At 48.5% G+C, this 26,532-nt stretch overlaps 1 protein-coding gene across 1 annotated transcript in view; it reads right to left on the reverse strand.

Moving 5' to 3' along the window:
- The window catches only part of LOC136573216 (FYN-binding protein 1-like), a 139,156-nt gene that overhangs the window by 14,562 nt on the left and 98,062 nt on the right, over nucleotides 1–26,532 (reverse strand). The window contains exons 6-13 of the mRNA XM_066574498.1: nucleotides 23,695–23,800; nucleotides 19,259–19,421; nucleotides 19,147–19,180; nucleotides 12,030–12,061; nucleotides 10,244–10,307; nucleotides 7,795–7,848; nucleotides 2,994–3,078; nucleotides 40–202 (exon numbers count right to left, since the gene is read on the reverse strand). Of these exons, the coding sequence (XP_066430595.1) occupies nucleotides 40–202; nucleotides 2,994–3,078; nucleotides 7,795–7,848; nucleotides 10,244–10,307; nucleotides 12,030–12,061; nucleotides 19,147–19,180; nucleotides 19,259–19,421; nucleotides 23,695–23,800 (701 nt within the window). The remainder of the gene's footprint in view (nucleotides 1–39; nucleotides 203–2,993; nucleotides 3,079–7,794; nucleotides 7,849–10,243; nucleotides 10,308–12,029; nucleotides 12,062–19,146; nucleotides 19,181–19,258; nucleotides 19,422–23,694; nucleotides 23,801–26,532) is intronic.

Here is a 26,532-nt window from a genome sequence, read left to right on the forward strand (position 1 = left end):
AACTAATAGTAACTAGTTGCACATCTGCAACATACTTACATTTGCCTTTAGTATTCCGGCACAAGAGTTTTTCTTCATTGGTGAACTGGATTACTTCAAAGATTTCCCCTTTATTAATCGGTAGTTCCTTCCCTCCTCCTCTTTTGTTTCCCACACTTGGAACAACCATCATACGAGTCAAAACCCTGATTTCACCTTGAATCTAAAGTGGAAAACAATTGGAATTCTCAGTTTTTGATTGGCTGATTGTTAACCCACCTGACTGCAGTCGGACTCACACCGGTGGTAACATCCTGATAACTGGTAGATGCTGCTTCACAAGTCCAGGGCTTCCGTTTGCTGTGACAGGTCTGGATTATAGGAGGGGCAAATGGGGCAACCGTTCTGTGGCTTCCATTACCCCTCCCCCACTTCATGTGAGGCATTACTCGGCATTGTATAGCAGTAATATTTTGGTAATCCACAGCAGATACAACAGAATACCCAACTTAGTACATCGGACAGCTTAACTAACAGTGTTTGGGTTTTTGTTTTTTCATACTATAACTTTTTTATTTTACCGTTGACATAGCCACGAGGGCTCATTTTGGGGGGCAAATTGTATTTTTAATGGCACCTCATAATGTATTGGAAAACTTTTGAAAAGCTTTAAGAGAGATGAAATGGGAAAAAATGCAAATGTTTAATCTTTTAGAGGGTTTTGCTTTTGTGGCATTCATAGGTGCGGTAAAAATGACAAGTTAACGTCATTCTATGAGTCAGCACCATCACAATGCCGCTAGTTTGACAGTTTTTTATGTTTTACTACTTAGGGGGTCATTCAGACGAGCGTACCCAATCCTGCGCACATAACCGTGCGTCTGTTAGAACCATTGGATTCTTATGATGTGTTCACATGTCCGCATCTTACAGGCTTGCACAAGGAAAGTCCATGCTGCGTGTAAATATTCCCCGTGGGGAGTCCCCTCATCACTGAACACTGTGACAGCACTGTCCAGTATTCAGTGACAAAGGGACTCCTCGCGGGAAGTCACAGCTGTGGCAGAGGATCGCAATGTTCTCCCATTGCTTTCAATGGGGCTGCCACTGCTGCCCTTGCCCCATTGAAAGCACCCCTGCAGTGATTTTTCAGGGAAGGGCTTTAAATATAAGCCCTTCCCTAAAAATCATTACTAGCTGGTGTAAAAAATAAAAAATATATATACTCACCTCTCTGCCGCTGTCGGGGGACAGGCGCGTCTACTCTGCCTGGTCCCCGGCAGTGTAGTGAAGTTCTTTCAGCAGGCGGGGATTTTAAATCTCCGCCTGCTGAAAGGGCTGTATCTGATTGGCTGAGCGCTCAGGCAATCACAGGCAGCGCTCAGCTATTCATTGAATTCAATATATTTAGCAGAGAAGATGCGCCTGAGCCCCGGGCTTAATATCGTTGAATACATGGCAACCCTGGGATCCTTCACCCAGGTCTGCCATGACAACCAAATACATCATAGAGGGTCAATAGTGAGTCAAATGATCCCGTTTCCATAATCAGCATAATACATCACATGTCAAAGAATAGAATCTGCAAATCAATATGTTTAACTCTTACAATGCTGCACAGTTGACTGAGGACAGGATACGGGATAAATCATGGCAATTCTTTCAGTCTAGGTTCCGGTAAAAAAAGATTGAGAATCCAACCGTTTAGTGACCTCCAATACAACTTTTAACTACCGTGTCTAGAGAGATTCTGATGTATGCACTTTTTTATGGCATTGCATCAAAAGCTCAGCTGACCAGTGCAAAGTGGAGCAGGTACTCAGCTGTTTAATGACAGCCAGGCTTTAACAGCTGGGATCTGCAAAACCTCGAATCACTGTCTTTTCATCCCTCAGATTGACCTAAGCATCTAAGTGGTTGACATAGGAAGTTCCTCATCGCATCACCTTCCCTGGCGACATGATCATTAGGTGCTGATGGGATGCTATAGACCAATAATGGCCTCTAGGTTTGCCATTACCCAAATCTCTGTGTATTACATTCTTTACGACTGATCAGTGTAACTACATCTCAGGTCCCTTATTGGGACTAAAGTAAAAAGTGAAAAAAATGGAGGACTATAAAAAATCAATAAAAAAAAATAGAAAACTAGAAAAATCTTTCACCCTTATGTAATAAAGAAAAAATGTAAAGAACAAAGGACTACAAAGCTGGTATTGTCACATATAACAGGCAGAACCAGGAAGGTATGTGAGGAATTGGTTCTGGACATCTATCCTTTTGACACCTAGGCATCATGACTCACTTTACATTACTTGTACTTCTTAGTTATAAACCTTCTTACATCTGTCACCGTAGAGCCAGTTTATTATTATTGGAAGTATTTTCCATATTGATAGAAACAATGGCAGACAATACATTGTTGTTAAGGAGTGACTGCGAGGAGCGCACGGTGTTGTGTTCTAACCATCACCCCTAGTTATATAGCACACCCAGGTACTGGTGTATCTTGTCACCACCGGAAGCTACCGTGTTTCCCTGAAAATAAGACAGTGTCTTATATTAATTTTTGTTCAAAAAAGGTTTAACTTTTTTACATGTATAGCTGCCTGGACACTATTTAAATTGACTTTTTTAATTAACTGTTAGCAAGGCTTAATTTTGGAGTAGGGCTTATATTTCAAGCATACTCAGAAAGCCTGAAAAATCATTTTGCATCCTCAAAAATTCTGGAAAATCATGCTATGTCTTATTTTCAGAGTATGTCTTATTTTCAGGGAAACAGGGTAGGGACTGACCTGGCTTTACAGGAGTTAACGTCACTGCCAAACCCCTAGCTTCCGGTGGTGACAAGATACAACAGTACCATGCACCCATACTATGCAGCACTTCCCAATCTGTCCACAGTGGGGCGCACAATCTGTGTTCACCTACGGAATATGAAAGGAAAGCCATGCAAACACAGGGAGAACACACAAACCCCATGCAGTCAATATTTATATGGCTGGTCATACCTTGAATTTCTTCCTTAATTCTTTTAGCTCTTTTTCTTCATTTTTGGATTTTTTTGTATTCTCTCTTTTTGGTAAAGGAGGTTTGCTGTTTAAAAGAAATCAACTTGAAATTGATGTGAGCTAAATATTGGAAACTATTGTTTGTTTTGAAACTTAAAGCTGCTTTCCATAATAATGAAATCAATTTGTAACACAGAGCCCCTTTCTGAACGGTACGTACTTGGGGGCAGATTGACTAAGGGTGCCTGCACACGAGCAGAATTTCAAGCGCGTGATTTTAGGCACATAATCCGCCCCAGACCGCAGCCAATATACTCCTATGAGGATCCGCAGTTGTCCCCAGACGGACGGATGTGTATCGCGTTTTTTCACGCGCGTGAAAAAATCTGCGACCTGTTCTAATTTTGGTCGGATCATGCGCGTGAAGCCTCCAATACAAGTGAATGGGTGCGGTTTTTCACGCAGTACATCCGCAGTGCAGCTGCAGATGGAGTCACTGGTTGCTATGACTACAGGAAGTAGGCATGGTAGGAGGCGTCCCAACACACAGCACAGAGCTTCACAGGCACATTTCAACTGCAGATCTGTCCTTTCAGTCCCCTCATCTACCAGAGAGCAGCCAGCAGAAACCAGCCTGCCACAAGCCATAATGATCGACATGGGGGAACTTGTGGCAATCATGCAGGACTTCCCCAGCCTATGGGACAGTAACTCCCCAGAATACCTCGACAAGAACAGAAAGGAACAATCCTGGCGTCTACTGTCCACGCAGGTTTATGGGGATGCGTGGACGAACGCAGTAGAAGCAGAACAGAAGAACTTGCGTGAGTATTATTCGCTATTGCGTCAAATGTACTTTTTTTTTCATTTTAACCCCTTAGTGGCCAAGCAGTTTTACTTTTGTTTTTATTGTGCTTTTTTCCATCCCCACTTTTAACCCCTTAGTGACGGAGCTTTTTTGTTTTTTCCTTTTTTTCCCCCTACTCCCTAAAAAATCGTAGTTCCTTTATTTATCCATCGCCGTCGCTGTATGAGGGCTTGTTATTTTTTTGCGGGACGAGTTGTATTTTGCAATGGCACTATTTATTGTACCATATAATTTACTGAAAAACCTTTAAAAATTGTAATCGGAGAGAAAAAAAAAGACTTTCCACCATCTTTCGGTGCGTCCTGTTTCTGCAGCGCGCAAAGTGCAACAAAAACGACCCGATATTTTTATTCTATGGGTCAGTACGATTACTACGTTACCACACTTATATAGTATTTTTATAGTACGTCCGAAAAAAGTTACATGGATCAACCATGCCCACAAAGACATCTGCTCACCGGGTGAAAGCATGTTGCCAGAATAATGTACCGGTGCTCGCACAAGCAAGAGGGACAGAACGGAGTCTGGGTGTTGGTTTTTAAGCTGTTTTCCAGGGAATGGGCAGTTCTCTTGGGGTTGGGTTTACAATAAGGGTGTCTTCCGGATTTTTCTGCGCAACACATCCGCGTATATCCGCGCGTGATTTTTCACGCATCCGCACCTATCCGCAAGCACATTTAGGTACCATACGCGCGTGAAAATCCGCTAGTGGAATCCGGAACGCTCGTGTGCAGGCGGCCTAATACTGCGTAACATCTAGAAAGTCTTAGAATCCCCCAGACTCTGCTGGCGATACATCCGGCGCTGCTTCACGCAGTCTCATCTTTACATCACTTATTACTAGTTGGCTTCGTTTTTTGACAGATTTTATGCCAGAATTTTGACAGGAAAAGTAACATTTAGGCCACGCCCACTACCTTGAAGCCACATCCCACTTTGGACTTGGCTAAAACAGTGTCTAAAACATATGATAAATGTGGTGTAAAGCATGAAAGCGTGCGTTCCCACAGGCGAGCGTTAAAACACGGACTAATATCGTGCTTGTAAAATTGCAAATCTGGATGTGAGCATGACATCTATGTAGTTACGATTCTCACGCGCATAAAAAAAAAGATCACGAGCGCTTCCCATAGGATTCGTGGCATACAAGGATCCAATAGGAAATAATTGGCAATTCCTTTTGGGGAATCGCCCAAAAATAGGACCTGCAGCCATTGTTCAATCTCACAGTTAGGCCTTAGTCAGATGGGCGTTTTTTCGCGCGATTTGCGGATCGCATGACGGATGCGCATCCGCAAATCGCGTGACCGGTGCCCGAACATCGCCCGAAAATCTGCTCCTAGCCGCGTTTCATTAGAAACGGGCCGGAGCTGTCCAGCGCATTGCATTCAATGGAGCCGGCAATACAGCGGCTCCATTGAAAGCAATGCGCTGCGGGCGAGTGTGGGATGAATTGTCGGGAAGGGCTTAAATATGTAAGCCCTTCCCTGCAATTCATCCAGAAAAGTGTTAAAATAAAAAATATACATATACTCACCTGCTCCCGGCAGCCGGAGTTCCCCGCGTCCGGCCTGCAGTGGGTGTGAAGGGGGTGTGAGTCAGACCTGCCCCCTGATTGGCTCAGCGCTGAGCCAATCAGAGGCAGGTCTGACTCACACCCACTGCAGGCCAGCCGCGCTGAACTCCGGCTGCCAGGACCAGGTGAGTATGTATATTTTTTTTATTTTAACACTTTTCTGGATGAATTGCAGGGAAGGGCTTATATATTTAAACCCTTCCCGACAATTCATCCCGCGCACGCTGGCAGCCCATTGCTACAATGGGTAAACATCGTTCTTCTCTGCCACAGCTGTTCCAGCTGTGGCAGAGAAGAATGATTTGTCTTCTATATGTTCTCATTGGGGTCGGCGCTGCTGCCGCCGGCCCCATTGAGCGCATGTACAGAAGAGAACAGGAATTGCAGATCGCAGATAGGTGCGATCTGCGATTTCTGTTCTATAATTTATCGGACGAGCGCATAAAAAGCGCTCATGTGTCCGATACCATTGCAAAGCAATGGTTTTTAAAAAAATCGCCGGACGCATGCGCATGCGCAAATTGCGCGAAACAACACTCGTCTGACTAAGGCCTAAGGGTGCATTCACACGAGCGTGTGCGTATGCGTACATTGGTCACACAAAACCACGCACCCACGTATGTGCACAAACACACGTGAATGCAGGACCTGCAGCATCGCTTTCAATGCAGCTGCGTCTGCTGCAGGTGGCCGCATTGAAAGCAATAGAATGCTGGCACCCCTGCAGTGATTTTCTGGGTAGGGCTTGAAATATAAGCCCTTCCCTGAAAATCAGCCATGGCTTGTGCTAAAAAAAAACCCAGAAGTGATTGATGGGAGATGTTTGACAGAAACTTGCATTGTAACGGCACGAAACAGAGGCTGGTGAGCGCAATATCACACTTGCCCGTGTGTAGGTAGCCTAAGAGCTGCTTTACACGGGCCTGTGTGCATTTACATATGCCTCAGCGTAATTGCACCATGCGTATGTATCGGTGTATTTACCTGTACTTTTCCTGTGAATAAGGCTTGGCTTTTTGCATATGGGGCCCCCCTCCCCCTTGGTTTCTGCATGTGCGAACCCCCACCCCTTGGCATTCTGCATGCGGGACCCCCCCCCTTGGCTTTCATGCATGTGAGACCCCCCTTTGGCTCTCTGCATGTGGGCCCCCATCCTGGGCATTCTACATGTGCCCCCCCCCACTTCGGCTTTCTGCATGTGGGACCCCCCCCCCCCTTGGCTTTTTGCATGCAGGACCCCCCTTGGCATTCTGCCTGTGGGACCCTCCCCCTCACCTTGGCTTTCTGCATGTGCCCCCCCCCTCTTGGTATTCTGCATGACCCTCCCCCTCACCTTGGCTTTTTGCATGTGGGACCCCCCCCCCCCCCCTGGCTTTCTGCATGTGGGACCCCCCCCCCCCACTTCGGCTTTCTGCATGTTGAGCCCCCTTGACTTTCTGCATGTGGGCCCCCATCCTGGGCATTCTACATGTGCCCCCCACTTCGGCTTTCTGCATGTGGGACCCCCCCCCTTGGCTTTCTGCATGCAGGACCCCCCTTGGCATTCTGCCTGTGGGACCCTCCCCCTCACCTTGGCTTTCTGCATGTGGGACCCCCCCACTTCGGCTTTCTGCATGTGGGACCCCTCTTCCCCCTACGCGCCCTGATTTAAAAGTCTATTTAGCCAAATGAGGTCCAGATATGTCTTCTCTTTGAGCATCCCCTTGCATATTGCTCACCGCCCATCGCCTTATATGAGGTGCTTTGGCGCGCAAATGCACACAAAATACAGCATGAAAAAAAGGGAATCTATGACTGAGGCCGCTGTAGTCAATGGGTTCTGGCACACAAGTGAGGGAGCCCTAAATGTACATTACTGGTAAGATTGGAGTAGAAGTCACCTAGGGGCGTAAGCTCACGGACGTGTTAGTCACCCCTTATGATCACGGCTGCATAACGGGACGCAGCGAAACCGCCGGTCTCCATGGGAGTTCAGTGGTTGGTTTCACTGCGGCGATGGCTCGGCTGGGCTTTGTACGGCCAGGAAAATCTAAGCCCTGCCCCGTCTTCCCGCAGGTAGTGAACACATGGCGCGGGGAGGAGCGGGCGGACGCCAGCTTCACCACCCTGTGTTTTAAATCCCGGTGAAGGGGAGAAAATCTCCGTTGTTCAGGCGTTGTGGGAGTAGTCGTGCCTGCGGCCGGGGCCGTTCACACGGGCGTATGCGAATTGTGACCAAGATTCTTGCATCGGACAGCACATGCACACGTCTGATGGGGTAGAACGGGTCCATGTGCTGTCCGTGAAATACACCGACCGCGCACGGACAGGAAACGTGTGAGCGGCCATTACTTCTAGTTCAGATATACCTTCCTTACCTTCTGTCGCTGGTGTTTCTTTGGAGAAGTCTCGCCACGTAGCCATTCTGAATTCTTCATTTCCCAGAAGGACATGCAAAAAACATGTAAATATGTTTGAGAACCCCAATGTGGTTGGAAGCCATCCCAGCAACACGCGGCGCGATCCGTGTATCCCAGCAACACGCGGCGCGATCCGTGTATCCCAGCAACACACGGCGTGATCCGTGTATCCCAGCAACACGCGGCGCGATCCATGTATCCCAGCAACACGCGGCGCGATCCGTGTATCCCAGCAACACACGGCGTGATCCGTGTATCCCAGCAACACGCGGCGCGATCCATGTATCCCAGCAACACGCGGCGCGATCCGTGTATCCCAGCAACACACGGCGTGATCCGTGTATCCCAGCAACACGCGGCGCGATCCATGTATCCCAGCAACACGCGGCGCGATCCGTGTATCCCAGCAACACGCGGCGCGATCCGTGTATCCCAGCAACACGCGGCGCGATCCGTGTCCCAACTGGCTGCTCAAGATACCCCAAATATAGTAACCACATGTTAATGTCCTGCGGAGGCGTCTGCGCAAGAAGAACGCCTCCTGCAGCGTCGGCGCGGGAAAATGACACCGTTTTCACTGCATGTTTATGTGCGCATTCAGTGCTTTTTTGGTGGGTATATATATATATATTGTTTGTACACGTGTTGTAAAAAGACACCCCAGTAGGTCCAACTGATGTCACCCACCGTCTCCTGGCAACACGTGTAACAATACGGTGACTGCGAATTTGCTGCATTCTTTCGCGATCCAATAGACTTCAATGGGCAATTACGGTCCGTAATTCCCAACCACAACGGGACTCGCTGCGATTTCCCATGTGACCAGTGAAGACGCCCATCGGAACACCCCAACACAATCTAATGGGCTTTATACTGCGTCACATCACTAAGTCCAGCCAGCGAATGGACATACACTTACCTCCTATGGACGGCCGAGCCAGCTGTGACCGACAGCAACACTGATTAACCCCTTACATGCCACCATCAACAGGGTTCACAGAAGCTGCTTCCTTTGTGATGTCACCAGCCCTCCGTCATGTGATCACAGAAGGCGAATGGGACAACAGGACATCAGAACACGGTGTCTCGGTCTGCCATGGCCTGTGATAATACACTGCAGCCCTTCTGTACTGCAATGTATTATCAGTGCAATCAGAGCTTTCTGGGTTCAAGTACCTTACAGGGACAGAACAATGTAAAAACAAAAATAGCAACAAAAAAATGTAAAAATATTTTTAAAAAAGGCTAAAAGAAGCAGTAAAAGTAAAAAATCAGCCAGAATGCCTTTTTTTTGCTCATTTCTTCTCCCCCAAAAAAGTGATCAAAAATGCCAAATGTCCCCCAAAATGGTATCAATAGAAATTACTGCTCATCACACAACAAAGCCCTCACAAAACTCTGTCAATGTAAACATTAAAAAGTGAGGTGACTGAAGGCATCACTGCAAAAAAAAGCAAACCTTCTCCTGCATTATTGTCATCATACCGATCCGCAGAAAAAATGTATCATGTCATTTATGCTGCATAATTAAGGGCCCTGCACTCAGGCAGACTTGATTTGAGGAATCCGGAACCGGCGGCTGCCCCTGGCTTCTGCAGCAAATACCGCCCATAGCCTCCTATGGAGACCCGCTGCTGCCATCGCAGCATGCTCCATTCTGTGCCGTTCTCCACACTGACGGCTTCCATTGAAATCAATGCAAGCTGTCCGTCCCGCGGCCCTACTTCAGTGAGCAGTGCAGAAGGGTTCTGCATCATCACCTAGCGACTGCGCGGCTTTATCTGTACTGCGCATGCGCACCGGCGCTCACGCAGTACAGAAACAGAAGAATCCAGACAGGTGAGCGGGGACAGGGTCGGATCCTGCTGCGGGATCCCGTATGCAGGAGGCCTAATGCTGTAAAAAAAACTATTCGTGTATTTTTCTCCCTGCTCTCCAAAAAATGTATCAAAGTTATAAAATACATTATATGTAGCAATAAAAACTGCAAACAGCGAGCCCTCGGCCGGCCAAATTGGGGGAAAATAAAGTTATGGCTTTTACAATGTGGAGATGAAAATCCCCCAAAATCGACATGTTCTGAGGCCCAAAATAGGCCATTAAGGGGTTAAAAGGAGTTTTCTAAGATTAAAAAAAAAAAAAAGGTCTGTTCAGTGAATGGGCTCGAGTATAAGAGCGGCGTCTGACCGCCGAGGGGCGCTCTTTTCATTATTTGGGCCCATTACACTATTTTTTTAAATCTCAGAAATCCCCTTTGATGAACAGAATCCATTATGAGGGATTTCTCCCAAATTTGGTGATCTAGTGTTTGTGGAAAGCGTGAATACTAAACCTGCAACCAGATCATCCCAGAAAATGCCAGCAGGGACAGAATTAGCGCTCCTTCGTAATTAAGGCACATTCTTACCGCGGTTTTGCCGGCACCGCAGGAAACAGATTTGATATCAACTCCGCATCATCATAGATTTCATCTGCAACGCAAAATATAGACAAACGATTGTGACATCAAGGGGGAAATGGACAGAACTCTCTAGGTGGTTCTGGATGATCCATGTATTGTCAGTGTCCTCTATGTGAGTGAATATGATGTGTATTGCAGAGCTGCAGCACTGAAGGGGTTACTGTTTGGGATATGACTGGAAATGTATCTTCTTGTATGTCATGTGACCTTGTTTTATATATGTGATTGCAAGGTGTATGAGAGAGGTCTTGGTCTTTTTGCATTTGATGTGAGTTGGAGAGCGTGCCTGCACACAGACATCTTCAGTCTGTGTGTAGTGAAAATTGAAGAGGCCGAGCGAATGCTACGCGTGTGTCCTGGGCCTAGTTTACCCAGGCTTCTATGCTATAGACTAGGAAAACCCGCATGTTTGCAAGAGCCCACCGTGCAGCAATGAGCGCCTATCCTGGAGCATAAGTGTCCACCGGTAGAGAGATGAGAGAGAGAAGGAGAGTGTCTGGGAACAGAACCCCACAGATAACTGGGACTGTGGACTCATCCATCATCCCGTGATTCCTCCCTGTCACACCTCGAGTCCTCCAGCATCAGTCCTGACAGGGGATGTAAATTGTGTTGGACTGTTTTCCAACTGGTGTTCTTCAAGTTTATTTTTGTAGTAAACGGCGTTACCTACCGTTCCTGATTCAGCCTTTAAAAGTCAGCTCTGTGTGTGTGGACTCTATTACACCTGCTGGATTCACTGCAGAGGATGGAATGGTGGCGTCACCCGTGACAAAGACTGAAGCTAAACTGCAGTTAATTACCTCATTTAATAGCCTGCCCTCAGTTCCTTGGACGGGTCCCCTCGCTACCCTCAGAGTGGGAGATGGTAGAGCCCCGTGACAAAGCCCAAACTCTACCCTGCTGTCTCCTAGGCTGAGGGCTCGCTCCTTAGACGCTGCATAAATGCCTGGCCAAGGAACCAGGTTTTGTGCCTGCCAATCTGGTTAGCAGCTCCGAGGCACCACAGGTTTCAAAAACTCTCTGGCTGCTGGAAGGGGATAACTTCCGCAGGCCCAGACTGGCAATCTGCTGGGCCTATATTTTGTGCTGCCCAGCAGGACTTGTTCAGGGTGATGTTTTGTGCTGCACCTTGATATTTGGCGCTACTAGGGCAATATTTTCTGTTGTACTGTGGTGTATTATACACCCAGGGTGTAGTAGTATGAGTCCTGCAGGGTGACCCATACTGCTGAGGGTAATATGGGTGCTACATGGTGGTATGTGTGTGCTGGGGGGGGGGGGTCTGGTCATCGCCAAGGCTGATGATACATATAGAAAATGTTTGAGAAGCCCCATTCTATTGGGTTAAGCCAACACATAAGAGCACATCCAGACCAGCTTCGCTCCTGCAGTAAACCCACTGCTAGAGGAGCTTATTACTGGCCCATGTATACGGACTAGAGTCCTGACCCGACCGCTGTCAGATCCAAGGCAGATCTTTTGAACGTGGATCTGACAGCTCAAACTATGACAAAATTGCCAAAAATGTTCTGCAAGGCGGACTTCACTGTCTGCATGCAGAAGAGGTGAGCCATCTCGATTACAGCACGGACCTTCATAGCATCGGATAGTAGCATACTAGAAGGATGTGTGTGCAGACTCCGCCGTGTGAACCAGGCCTTAGGAGGTTTTCAGAGCTCTTCCCCTAATATTTGCCGCTGACACATACAGATACGCTGGTCATACATACCGCTGTTGGCGTTACTGTAGAGCGTTTTCTCTCTGGCAAACAAAAATAAAAGTATATTTAGCATTAGTTCTCTGATTGGACCTGACCTACAATACCGACGCCTCTCCAACCCCTTCCGAGCTGCTACAGAGTAAAGCTGGATGGTGAGTAGTTCAGATTCTTCTGACGATGCGGCCGTAGCGGCAGGAGCTTATTACAGATTATGTAGACTAATACAATTCCATCCTGTGGTGTCCTTTAATAAACCGTATCCATGTCATGGCTTATGGGTGACAGATGCCACTCTACGCCAGCCGTCACTGGCCTCATGTCACTGGCCATAACTGGAGCGTCCCCAAACACCCCCGCAGCTGGGAGGCTGCCGGGACCTGACATTCAGCAGATAGCTCGCAGGCCACAAGGGCACTTACCTGGACTCACAGTGCAGGGCTTAAAGCAATCGGATCTCCTGCCACATACTGGACACTATTTCCAATATAATCACAACATTTGCCACACTTAAAACAGCCTAAGAAGGGATCCATCACTACCGATGATATCGTCTCAGGGCACCAAGTTTGTCCATCCCAAACCATAATATTTCCTTTTAGGGAACGATTGAGCATATGTTACATTGAGTTAGAAATCTGACATTATTCCCCTCGTCCTTCTTACTAGACCTCCTACTCAGTTTAAACAAAATCTGCAGTTTTTTTCTTTGCTGGAGGGATCAGCCCTATTCTCATCTGCAAAGGGAAAGACTAGAAGCAATGGGATGAAACTGAAAGGGAGGAGACACAGATTACATATTAGACAGTAAGGGGATCAATGAGTGGAACAGGTTACCACGGGAGGTGGGGAGTTCTCCTTCGATGGAAGTGTTCAGAGACTGGGCAAATATCTGTCGGGGATGATTTAGTGATCCTGCACTGAGCATGGGGTTGGACCTGATGACCCCGGAGGACCCAATGACACCAGAGGACCCGATGACCCTGGAGGACCTGATGACCCCGGAGGTTCTTTCCAACTCTACGATTCTAGGCAAATCTTCCATGCAGCATCTTCCACCAATTTCCTAGGCTACCCTCTTTGGATAAACCATGTTTGTATGGTTCTCACCTAGCTTACATTTTTTCCCTTGAGAGGTTCATCTGTACCCTTTTCCTCTGGTATGTTTGCCTTCCAGCTATCATGTTGACAACTCTGAAGATTAAGGTAACTGTTTGTATCAAGTGAAATGAGTCTTAGAATGAATAATCAAATTCTCTACAAAGAATGCAAATGCAGAAATACCAGAATCTCAGAATCATGGATATGAAGGTAGGACTTCAGCCCCAATGATTAAGGTTAATCCCATCTGATTCTCTCCATGGGTCCTTCAAAATAAAGATTAAATCCTCTAGAAACCATTGGAAACAAACACTTTCTTTCCTGGCATGTGGGCCCATATCACGCTCAACCATGTCCATAGAAACATTTGTGTAACTTGGTGTGACTTCTGTGCCCATAGCCGTACCCTGAGCTGGATGTAAAACTGGTCCAAATCATTTGAAATGAAGAATAAACTCAACAGAATCCAAAATAAACGTATTCTGCGAGATTAGCTTTAGGGCCGTGATGGCGAACCTATGACATGCGTGTCAGCACTCACACGTGTAGCCATAGTCGCTGACACGCGGACACTCACCCCGTTAGTGAATACCGGCAGGGGCCGCGGCTCCCCTGCTGGTATTCATTAACCAGCACTACTAACAGCGCTGATCCCGGCGCACACTGTGATGTCAGTGTGCACCAGGATCCTCCTCCCCCGTCCCCCGACGTCTCCTACCTGTTGGTTCCACAAGAGCAGGGGGAGGAGGCGTCCTGCAGCACACCAACGTCACAGTGTGCGCCGGAGATCATCTCTGCTAGCAGCGCGCTAGGCACAGGAGGCGCGGAGCTTCCAGGAGGTAAGTACATGGGTCTCAGCGGGCACTGTCACTGCTGTGGGGCCGCTGTGGGGGTCAGTCACTGCTGGGGGACCGCTGTGGGGGTGAGTCACTGCTGGGGGGGGCCGCTGTGGGGGTGAGTCACTGCTGGGGGGCTGCTGTGGGGGGCAGTTACTGCTGGGGGCCCACTGTGGGGGACAGTTACTTCCGGGGGCCCGCTGTGGGGGGCAGTTACTGCTGGGAGGTTGCTGTGGGTGGTGCTGTCGCTGATGGGGGGCCACTGTGGGTGGCGCTGTTGCTGCTGGGGGCCACTGTGGGTGGTGCTGTTGCTGCTGGAGGCCGCTGTGGGGGGCAGTTGATGCTTGAGGCTGCTGTGGGGGGCAGTTACTGCTGGGGGGCCATTGTGGGGGGGCGCTGTCGCTGGGGGGCCGCTGTGGGGAGGCACTGTTGCTGTTGGGGGACCGCTGTGGGGGGCGCTGTCGCTGCTGGGGGCTCCTGTGGGGGGCGCTGACGCTGCTAGGGGCCGCTGTGGGGGCATTGTCACTGCTGGGGGCTACTGTGGGGGGGGGGCACTGTCACTGCTGGCGGCCACTGTGGTGGGCAGTTACTGCTGGGGGACCGCTGTGGGGGGGCGCTGTCGCTGCTGGGGGGCCGCTGTGGGGAGGCATTGTCGCTGCTGGGGGGGTCGCTGTGGGGAGGCGTTGTCGCTCTTGGGGGGCCGCTGTGGGGGGCACTGTCGCTGCTGGGGGCCACTGTGGGGGGCACTGTCACTGCTGGGGACCGCTGTGGGGGGCACTGTCACTGCTGGGGACCGCTGTGGGGGGCACTGTCACTGCTGGGGGCTGCTGTGGGGGCACTGTCACTGCTGGGGGCTCATCATTACTAAGATAAGTGAGGGGGAGGCTGTGAGGCGAGGGCCTGTGCTGTGGGTGTTTTGGGTTTATTAAATACAGTTATACATTACAATTATACATTTTTGTTATTTCAACTATAAATATTGCGAATTCTTTTTTTTCCCCCGAAGTGACACCACCCGAGTTATGCTCGTTTTTTTGGCGGATTTTGACACACCGAGCTCAATAGGTTGCCCATCGCTGCATTCGAGAATCCTCACCTAAAAACCCATCAACTGCGCAAAGCCAAGCCATGTACAATGTGCTATACAAAGGGGCATGCTGAGGGGCCCAGCACATATCTGCATGCCATGGAATATCCTGTATTAAAGCCAACAGATGTGTGGACTCCAAGTGTGAATGAACCACAGAGCTTTGTGGAATAGATTCTACAGATGCCGATAAATGGGACATAAGACAACCGATCCCTGAAATAATGCTGGGAAACCCCTCGGCCGACTCTGGAGATCTACTGCAGAAGGAAGGCCCTGATTGGTGGCCTGTGGGGACGCTTACAGCAGCCGACCGGACCTAGATTTAACAGCCGCGGGCGGCACACCTGCTGCTGAGGGGGCAGACAGCAGCAGCAAGGACACGGGATCCGACCCTGAGAGGTACCCTGCACAGCCGTTCACAGCGTCCAGCCAGGGCTTCAATTGCCCATTGTCAGACACCCACAGGAGGAGCAGCCAGGAGCACCCGGTATCACGCAGGAAAAAATAGTCACGCAACTAAAACGCTATAAACTTGTATCATTTCTGAACAAGAAACACACTGGAGGCCGAGAGGACGGGCGAGCTACGGGCACCATGGATAGACCCCTGCTACACAGCATCACACACGTCGGCAGCTCAAGGGTAGCCATACTAATTAGGAAAGCGCTGGCTCCTTCTTCTGCCGCACAGCCGCGGAGTAGTGGGAGGTCTTCTCCTTCTACTGCCATATGTACTGGAGAACTCCTTAGCAGACCCGCCGGGCAGATACCTCATAGAGTAAGTATAGACTCACAAATGTACTGTTTGGTGAACATATACGCCCCTAATAACGACCAATCAGCATTTTACTCTGAGCCCACGCCACTATTACAATTGTGAAGTTTGACTGGGAGTAAATCCAATCTAGCCTCACAATATCGTCTTCAATTGGAAAAATCAGGATTCCAACCTGCGACCTCCTGCACCCCAAGCAGCAGCCCTACCTATGGCGCTACTTCAGCATGCTGGATACCTTGTTCCTTGTCCTTTGCCTCCTGCCCATGTTTCCTGTCTTGGTCCACCCCGTGTCTTGTACCTTTCCTGATGAGGCTCTCTATAAAAGCCTGGCCCCGCCACTCCCTCCTTGCGTGTTATTGTGCCCTGTGCTTCTCCACATACCTGATTGTCTATCTTGTAAACCAGACCGCGGATGTACCTTTTGGCTACGGTATACCCTCTGTACTGCACCGCCATCTTGTGAACTAGACCGCGGCTCTACCTCCTGACTACGTTATACCCTCTGTACTGCACCGCCATCTTGTGAACCCGGATGCGGAATTTACATCATGGCTACGTTATACCCTCTGTACTGCACCGCCATCTTGTGAACCCGGCCACAGATGTACCTCTTGGCTACAGTATACCCTCTGTACTGCACCGCCATCTTGTGAACCAGACCGCGGATGTACCTCTTGGCTACGTTATACCCTCTGTACTGCACCGCCATCTTGTGAACCCGGATGCGGAATTTACCTCCTGGCCACGTTATACCCTCTGTACTGCACCGCCATCTTGTAAGCCAGACCGCGGCTCTACCTCTTGGCTACGTTATACCCTCTGTACTGCACCGCCATCTTGTGAACCAGACCGCGGCTCTACCTCTTGGCTACGCTATACCCTCTGTACTGCACCGCCATCTTGTAAGCCAGACCCCGGCTATACCTCTTGGCTACGTTATACCCTCTGTACTGGACTGCCATCTTGTGAACCCGGCCACAGATGTACCTCTTGGCTACGCTATACCCTCTGTACTGCACCGCCATCTTGTGAACCAGACCGCGGCTACTCCTGGACCATGCTACAGCACCAAACTCCAGTCCCGTGCCAGACTCACGACATTCACATTGCAAGGCATGCGACTTCCATGCAAGTTCTTTCAAGGTCCAATTGAAAATAGGCGATGCATTCCGAGGGAACACCAAATATACAACATGCTAAACTAAAAAAAAAGAAACAACAGCTCCGCCGTGAATTCCTGTGCTGTTTCCACTTCAGCGGTCTGGAGACCCCACAAGGACGGCTTCGCCGCTCAGTCCACCACGGCGTACACAGAGTAGATGAAAGAATAGCTGCTGCTCTCTGAGTGGAACACGTCCAAAGCCTCTCTTAGTAGCCGGTCACATAGTCAGCCGCTGTGCAGGACGCGCCGCGATTCTATGGCAGAGACTCTTGTTCACCTGTTTAGTAAATCGCGTCCCTTCCTTATATATCTGAACAGACTAGAACCAATTACATGTAAACCGATCTCTGATATCGGATCTATGGTGCAAAATGGGAAGATCTTTAGAATGATTTTCCTAGTGGAATCTCTGCTGTATAAAGGGGGAAATATCCTGTTTTTGGAACAATCTGTGGGGACTTTGAGAGTTTCAAGCAAAGCACTTCTATCTTTCGCATCTACTTTCCTAATTGCTCTTTTAAGGATATTTTTCTTATATCCCCGCTTATGCATCCTATTACAGATCTCATCTCTATGGGATACTTCATCAGAATGATCGGAGCAGATCCTCTTAGCTCTGGTTATTTCGCCTACAGGACTTGCCTCTCTAGCGTTCCTCGGGTGTTGCCGGCCATCGGCTTCCTATACACACTAGTCTCAATCCGGCCTGCATCTACTTTGCCTTTGAGAGTTAAATCTAAATGGGGTACAATAAATCTGTCTGTCATGATGGTGAAGCTTAATGTTGTCCTAAAGGAGTCTGAATCAAACTCCTTCCAGACTAGAATGATGTCGCCTATGTACCTGCTGTAACGCGCCATGTGGCCATGGAATGGATCATTAGCAGAAAAAATAAAGAATTCCTCCCACCAACTCATAACCAAGTTCGAGATGGTGGGAGAACATGGAGCCCACGGGCGCTCCGGATATCTGCATATAAACTTGGCATCAAAAGAAAGGAATTGTTTTAATAAAAAGAATGAACAATCCAAAATGAATGAAATGGAATCAGAATTATGATTACTGTACTTACACAGATGATATCTAATGGCTTCCATGGCCACATGGTGCCGAACGCAGGTGTACAGGCTTCTAACGTCGCATAGGACCCATCTATATTCAGCTTTCCATGCGGCATCACTCATCATCTGGGTGACATGTTTGCTATCCACCAGATAGCCCGGAGTTCTCTTAACAAGCGGTTGCAGGGATTGATCCACCCGCACACTAAGGCGTTCACAGGGTGAATCCATCCCTGCACTATGGGGCGGAGAGGAGGGGGAAAAGCCCCCTTATGCATCTTAGGGAGGCCATGAAACGCGGCCATTGTGGGGTTATCTGGGCATAAGTATGTGACCCCTTCATATTCACTGCACCCTGGGGCACAACCTCTTCTATAATTTGCCCATCTTAGAGATGCCGTCCTGCACAGGATTGACATCCAATACTCTATAAGAATGGGTTAAATTCCAGATGGGATCTTCTTTATATCTATTAATTACTAACATAAAGGGTTTTTTCTTGCTGATGAAATCTACATAATTCATTTATAAGATGTTTAATCTTTTTTCTCCGATTCTCACTTTGCAGTTATTATTTGACTCCCCTTGACTTGGTCTGGTCTGTTGAGTCGTTCTTTATTTACTCCCTTACATTGTATATATTTACAGAATTACTTGATACACGGATATAATCGGTACCTACATGACTTCTGAGTGTATCTTAATGTAATTCCATTTCAGTAGAGCCGCTAGATGGAAGGGGTTTCCTTGTCGGCCGCTATGGATTGTTTTTAATTGGTTTTATCTGTTCAGATATATAAGGAAGGGACGAGATTTACTAAACAGGTGAACAAGAGTCTCTGCCATAGAATCGAGGTGCGTCCTGCACAGCGGCTGACTTTGTGACACGGCTACTAATCGAGGCTTCGGACGTTTTCCACTCAAAGAACAGCTTCTGTGAATAGATGCCTTTCCAGGGCTGGACTTCATATCTGTGTCCGTTCACATGGCACAAGCCTCACCGGAGCTGACCCTCCATGTGAATGGAGCCTAACGCTGCAGGAGCTGCGTTCTACGTGACGCCAGGTTTTAATAATTCATCTGTTTTCTGTTGGCTACTTACATTTTGAGAACCGCCTTTCTGGGTACATATCCAACTAGAGGAAAGAAACAAATGCTTAGGAGCAGTTAGACGACCTATGAAGCTGCTTCATTCATCACACATTGAAACTTACATTTGCCTTCGTAGTTGCGGCATAAGATTTTATCTGAGCCGGTGAGCTGAATGACATCCAGGATTTCTCCTCTTGTGTATGCGAGGTCTTTATGTCCAGCTTTATAGACAATAGCATTGGGGTCGACCATCATTCGTGTTAGTACTTTGATTTCTCCATGAAACTATGGAATAAGAGGGCATAAGTAATAATGCGCAGAACACATTGCAGAATACAAGTCTGTTCTTCACCATTGATGGGGCTCTCTAGTAAGACACTATGCCACCTCACAAGCATGACGGGACGGTACGACCATGCCGCTCCTCTTAAGGTTCTGTATGTGTGCTTTAGTATCAAACATTGAAGCACAAAAATATGTAAAAGTTCAAATAGAATGCAGACTTATGTTCTTCCTCTTGAAGGACAGCCATCTCATACCAGCCAGACCAGACGCCTTCAAACAGAAGAGCCCGTTTTGGCTCTTATGAGAGTTTGATTCTTTTTGGAGGATTGCGGATTTGCATACTTTTTCCCCATTGCCTGAAAAGGAATCTCCATGCACCGCTGCATATCTGCAGTGAGCAGTATCCCCCGCCTCCGGCACGGCCGCCAGGCTGAGGTTCCAGGGGACTTGCTGTCAGAACAAATTCACAGGTTGCTTCCAGGTTAAGTGGTGTTAACAAGCCTTCCTTCTTTGGGCTGTCCTCTACAGCTTGCACTTCTGGGTTGCCCACAACATAGTACATAAAAGTTGAATGAAGTTTGATCCTTCAAAAGGTTGTTCAGTTTAGACAACCCATTTTCATGTACAACCCCATTACCCAAATCTCATCTAACCGTCTTTTATTCACAGTAGACCATAAACTGCAAATCAGAAAGTGAAAGGGAGACCTTTTCCATTTCATTTTTAAAAAATTAACTAATTTAGAAATTATTGGCAGCAACACATCTCCAAAAAACGAGGACAAGGTTAACAAAAGGCTGGAAAAACAAATGGTACTAATGAAAAACAGCGAGCGAGTCACATGACTGTGTATGAAAAGAGCATGTTAGAGAGGCAGAGTCTCTCAGAAGCCAAGATGGTCGAAGGTCACCAATCTGCGAAAAACGCTCCGGAAAACTGTGGACTAATTTGAGAAAAATGTTCATCCTAAAATTGCAAAGACTTTGAATATCCCGCCATCTACAGTACATAATAGCAGAAGAGTCAGAGAATCTGGGGAAGTTCATGTGCACAAGGGACAAGGCTGACGGTTTGATGCTGGAGATCTGCGGTCCTCAGGCGGCGCTGCATTATATACAGACATGATTCTGTAACGCCGATCACTGCAGGGGCCAGGAATACTTCCAGAGATCACTGTGAACAGAGTTCATGTACAATCCACAAATGTACGTTATAGCGGTATCATGCAGAGAAGAAGCCGTATATCAACACAATCCAGGAACACCGCAGTCTTCTCTAGTCCAAAGTGCATTTAAATGGACTACGGCAAAAAACTGGCAGATTATGACACGGAAATCTAAGACTGAAAAAGAACTAAACTTAAAATGTAACTTTTATTAGTTATTCGTAAAAAATCCTGGAAGGGGACAAGATCCCCCCCCCCCCAAACTCCAGCAACTGGTCTCCTCCCATCCCAGAGGAGCGGATGCTACACACCGCTACACACGGCCCTCCTACAGCTTTGTGAGGTCTGTGGCTGCCAGCAATTTTTAAATGTTACTTTTTTTTACAATATATTTAAGATCTCTCCTCTCCTTCTTCTGTTCTGCTATGAAAAAATATGACCAACGATGGAGCGAACGAGCTCTGACGAAAAAATGACCAAAAAATGTAAACCCTTATCTGCACCTGTTAAAGTATGCGGTGTGAAGGAGAGGATTGGCTCGCTCATTCCAATGTGAATTGCTCCATGTAAGACGACTCGTAAGGTGCTTCACGGGCTGGAATAGCCGGCATTACACACCCAAGTCAGAACCTTCAGCCAACTTTGTGAATTCCACACCAGTTTACTGGTAGAATTAAACCATTTACAGTTCTACAAGGTGCTGGTTGGATGTAGAGGGGCATAATTGGGTTAATTCCACCGATGCGATGGGTCCCCTACACAGACAACTCATTGCAGTCCCTTAAACTCCCTGGTGGGGTTATGCAGGGAGATTGAACACTTACAGGTTTCTGCAGACAACAGCACTCATTTGTTGGAGTCGCTTGGTTTTCAGCTCATCTAAAACCAATCTACTGTTGATGACTCCGTGTAAACAGGAGTCGCTCAATGTTTGACCAACTGCCTGTTTAATGTAAATGTAGGCGGGAGGAACGGAATGACCCCCGTCCCACTCTGCCTCCAACCACAGAACGACCATGTAAAAGCACAGGAACAATAGTCGCCAAGCTGCTGATGCACCCAACAGTCTCATGTAAAGGGACCTTGAGGAAACCTAACTAAGGAGATTCCCTGTCTCCTGAGACTTGGTCTTCATTACTAGGTGCCTTCACACACCAGGACTCGCAGCAGCGCTCTCTGCAGGATGTACTGGACTTCAATGGGCTCTAGAGACGCTAAATTCAATTATTGCTGAACTTAACCAATTGTGAAACTCCACCTTTTACCAACATGATATTTTTGGTGAAAAATTGATGATTTGCTGATTAATTTCTTAATATATTGTCTTCCCGATAGGCGGCTGGTTTTTCTGATAAAAAGGCTCCAAGTCTTTAGCGCCATAGCGTTAAAACAAAGTTTACTACCTATAGTTAGGACTAGAGGCAACATGAACGCCGTCTGAATACAGATGCGTAGGGCTATATGGTAAGCTCCATGCCCCTCTGCAGCCCGAGAGGTATGGGGGATATTATAGGGGGGTGTCACTGCAGCGGAATCACCCATGTATATTGGTTAGAGCACTTTCTAGTGATGCAAAGTTGTATAAACTGTATGGTTTTGAATACTATGCAAAAAAAAGACAACTTTTAGGAAAAATTTTATATATCGCTAAGTTAGAAATTATATTGGTCACTATAGAGCAGACAGACGTATGCCTATGGGACCATTAAAAAACCAAACCTAGTTACAGTAGTAGTGGTCTCCTGTGTCCCAGCAACCCCTCAAGTAATAGTGTTCATTGGTGCCCCTGCCTTCCTAAGTAATAGTGGTCCCTCTCTGCCCCTACTTCCACCCAAAAGTATTAGTGGCCCTTTTTTACCACTTACCCCCCTAAAAGTAATAGTGGTCCTCTGTGCCTTTGCCCTCTCAGTAACAGTGGTTCTCCGTAGCCCCATTCCTCTTCCCCAAGTAATAGTGGTCCTCTGTGCCTTTTCCCCCTCAGTAACAGTGGTTCTCCGTACCCCCATTCCTCTTCCCCAAGTAATAGTGGTCCTCTGTGCCTTTTCCCCCTCAGTAACAGTGGTTCTCCGTACCCCCATTCCTCTTCCCCAAGTAATAGTGGTCCTCTGTGCCTTTTCCCCCTCAGTAACAGTGGTTCTCCGTACTCCCATTCCTCTTCCCCAAGTAATAGTGGTCCTCTGTGCCTTTTCCCCCTCAGTAACAGTGGTTCTCCGTACCCCCATTCTTCTTCCCCAAGTAATAGTGGTCCTCTGTGCCTTTGCCTCCTCGGTAACAGTGGTTCTCCGTACCCCCATTCCTCTTCCCCAAGTAATAGTGGTCCTCTGTGCCTTTGCCCCCTCGGTAACAGTGGTTCTCCGTACCCCCATTCCTCTTCCCCAAGTAATAGTGGTCCTCTGTGCCTTTTCCCCCTCAGTAACAGTGGTTCTCCGTACCCCCATTCCTCTTCCCCAAGTAATAGTGGTCCTCTGTGCCTTTGCCCCCTCGGTAACAGTGGTTCTCCGTACTCCCATTCCTCTTCCCCAAGTAATAGTGATCCTCTGTGTCTTTGCCCCCTCAGTAACAGTGGTTCTCCGTACCCCCATTCCTCTTCCCCAAGTAATAGTGGTCCTCTGTGCCTTTGCCCCCTCAGTAACAGTGGTTCTCCATAGCCCCATTCCTCTTCCCCAAGTAATAGTGGTCCTCTGTGCCTTTGCCCCCTCAGTAACAGTGGTTCTCCGTACCCCCATTCCTCTTCCCCAAGTAATAGTGGTCCTCTGTGCCTTTGCCCCCTCAGTAACAGTGGTTCTCTGTACCCCCATTCCTCTTCCCCAAGTAATAGTGGTCCTCTGTGCCTTTGCCCCCTCGGTAACAGTGGTTCTCCGTACCCCCATTCCTCTTCCCCAAGTAATAGTGGTCCTCTGTGCCTTTGCCCCCTCAGTAACAGTGGTTCTCTGTACCCCCATTCCTCTGCACCCACAATTTGACTAATGTTCCTGACTGCCACTCTATCCCAACAATATATATTGTTCAAAACATGCAAGAAGGATACAGAATCTGGGATGTGTAATTATGTTCTACTCTTCTAGATGGATGGACAGTTCTTCATTCCTGCATTACAATTCCACTTACTTGAAACTTTCTTCGGAACTCCAGCTCTTGCTTCTGCCGTTTCTTCAGATTTGTCTCGTTGCTCCAGTTAGTTATTAAAACATTTTGATCTTTTGAGGATGGCGAGCTTGAAAAAAAGATTAGATGATAAATGCATGTTTATAGCCGGGACACGCAGTCCGTGAGAGTTTACTACCTGTTCGATGCTTGGGAGAACATTAGGTCAAACAAAGTTAACAAAGAAAGCAAAGCTTCAGACCAATAAAACGTTTAGGACAATAGCTGAAGGCATACAAACACGGAGATCCTTGTGTGCCTCGCAAAAGCAAACAGCACATGCTCACAATTTACACTTGCCTTTCAATTGCATATCCTGGCCGCAGGGTGAGGGGCCTTGGGTACGTATTGCCTGTTACAGGCTTCCAGCAGGAGAATAGAGTGGTTTGTGATCCATGTTTGATTGGACGACCAACATGTCACTTCCACATACAGGAGTGGCAGAGATGATGGTTGGTGGTGATGTATGATAAGAGGAGTGGAAGATGGCCATCAGCAAGCCCTGTGCTGTATCTGGCTGTAGCTGTGCAGCTGTCTGTGCTGTGTCTGGCTGTAGCTGTGCAGCTGTCTGTGCTGTGTCTGGCTGTAGCTGTGCAGCTGTCTGTGCTGTGTCTGGCTGTAGCTGTGTAGCTGTCTGTGATGTATCTTGCTGTAGCCATCTGTGATGTATCTTGCTGTAGCCATCTGTGTTGTATCTGGCTGTAGCTGTCTGTGCTGTAGCTGGCTGGAGCTGTCTGTGCTGCATGTAGCTGTCTGTGCTGTATCTGGCTGTAGCTGTGCAGCTGTCTGTGCTGTATCTGGCTGTAGCTGTGCAGCTGTCTGTGCTGTATCTGGCTGTAGCTGTGCAGCTGTCTGTGCTGTATCTGGCTGTAGCTGTGCAGCTGTCTGTGCTGTATCTGGCTGTAGCTGTGCAGCTGTCTGTGCTGTATCTGGCTGTAGCTGTGCAGCTGTCTGTGCTGTATCTGGCTGTAGCTGTGCAGCTGTCTGTGCTGTATCTGGCTGTAGCTGTGCAGCTGTCTGTGCTGTGTCTGGCTGTAGCTGTGCAGCTGTCTGTGCTGTATCTGGCTGTAGCTGTGCAGCTGTCTGTGCTGTGTCTGGCTGTAGCTGTGCAGCTGTCTGTGCTGTGTCTGGCTGTAGCTGTGCAGCTGTCTGTGCTGTGTCTGGCTGTAGCTGTGCAGCTGTCTGTGCTGTATCTGTGCAGCTGTCTGTGCTGTATCTGGCTGTAGCTGTGCAGCTGTCTGTGCTGTATCTGTGCAGCTGTCTGTGCTGTATCTGGCTGTAGCTGTGCAGCTGTCTGTGCTGTATCTGGCTGTAGCTGTGCAGCTGTCTGTGCTGTGTCTGGCTGTAGCTGTGCAGCTGTCTGTGCTGTGTCTGGCTGTAGCTGTGCAGCTGTCTGTGCTTCATGTGTCTGGCTGTAGCTGTGCAGCTGTCTGTGCTGTGTCTGGCTGTAGCTGTGCAGCTGTCTGTGCTGTGTCTGGCTGTAGCTGTGCAGCTGTCTGTGCTGTGTCTGGCTGTAGCTGTGCAGCTGTCTGTGCTGTGTCTGGCTGTAGCTGTGCAGCTGTCTGTGCTGTATCTGGCTGTAGCTGTGCAGCTGTCTATGCTGTGTCTGGCTGTAGCTGTACAGCTGTCTGTGCTGTATCTGGCTGTAGCTGTGCAGCTGTCTGTGCTGTATCTGGCTGTAGCTGTGCAGCTGTCTGTGCTGTATCTGGCTGTAGCTGTCTGTGCTGTATCTGGCTGTAGCTGTGTAGCTGTCTGTGCTGTATCTGGCTGTAGCTGTGCAGCTGTCTGTGCTGTATCTGGCTGTAGCTGTGCAGCTGTCTGTGCTGTATCTGGCTGTAGCTGTGCAGCTGTCTGTGCTGTATCTGGCTGTAGCTGTGCAGCTGTCTGTGCTGTATCTGGCTGTAGCTGTGCAGCTGTCTGTGCTGTATCTGGCTGTAGCTGTGCAGCTGTCTGTGCTGTGTCTGGCTGTAGCTGTGCAGCTGTCTGTGCTGTGTCTGGCTGTAGCTGTGTAGCTGTCTGTGCTGTATCTGGCTGTAGCTGGGCAGCTGTCTGTGCTGTATCTGGCTGTAGCTGGGCAGCTGTCTGTGCTGTATCTGGCTGTAGCTGGGCAGCTGTCTGTGCTGTATCTGGCTGTAGCTGTGCAGCTGTCTGTGCTGTATCTGGCTGTAGCTGTGCAGCTGTCTGTGCTGTATCTGGCTGTAGCTGTGTAGCTGTCTGTGCTGTATCTGACTGTAGCTGTGCAGCTGTCTGTGCTGTATCTGGCTGTAGCTGTGCAGCTGTCTGTGCTGTGTCTGGCTGTAGCTGTGCAGCTGTCTGTGCTGTGTCTGGCTGTAGCTGTGCAGCTGTCTGTGCTGTATCTGGCTGTAGCTGTGCAGCTGTCTGTGCTGTGTCTGGCTGTAGCTGTGTAGCTGTCTGTGCTGTATCTTGCTGTAGCCGTCTGTGTCGTATCTGGCTGTAGCTGTCTGTGCTGCATGTAGCTCTCTGTGCTGTATCTGGCTGTAGCTGTGCAGCTGTCTGTGCTGTATCTGGCTGTAGCTGTGCATGTGTCTGTGCTGTATCTGGCTGTAGCTGTGCAGCTGTCTGTGCTGTATCTTGCTGTAGCCATCTGTATCGTATCTGGCTGTAGCTGTCTGTGCTGTAGCTGTCTGTGCTGCATGTAGCTCTCTGTGCTGTATCTGGCTGTAGCTGTGCAGCTGTCTGTGCTGTATCTGGCTGTAGCTGTGCAGCTGTCTGTGCTGTATCTGGCTGTAGCTGTGCAGCTGTCTGTGCTGTATCTGGCTGTAGCTGTGCAGCTGTCTGTGC

Source organism: Eleutherodactylus coqui, chromosome 7 (genome assembly GCF_035609145.1).
Source record: "Eleutherodactylus coqui strain aEleCoq1 chromosome 7, aEleCoq1.hap1, whole genome shotgun sequence".
NCBI classification, from domain to species: domain Eukaryota; kingdom Metazoa; phylum Chordata; class Amphibia; order Anura; family Eleutherodactylidae; genus Eleutherodactylus; species Eleutherodactylus coqui.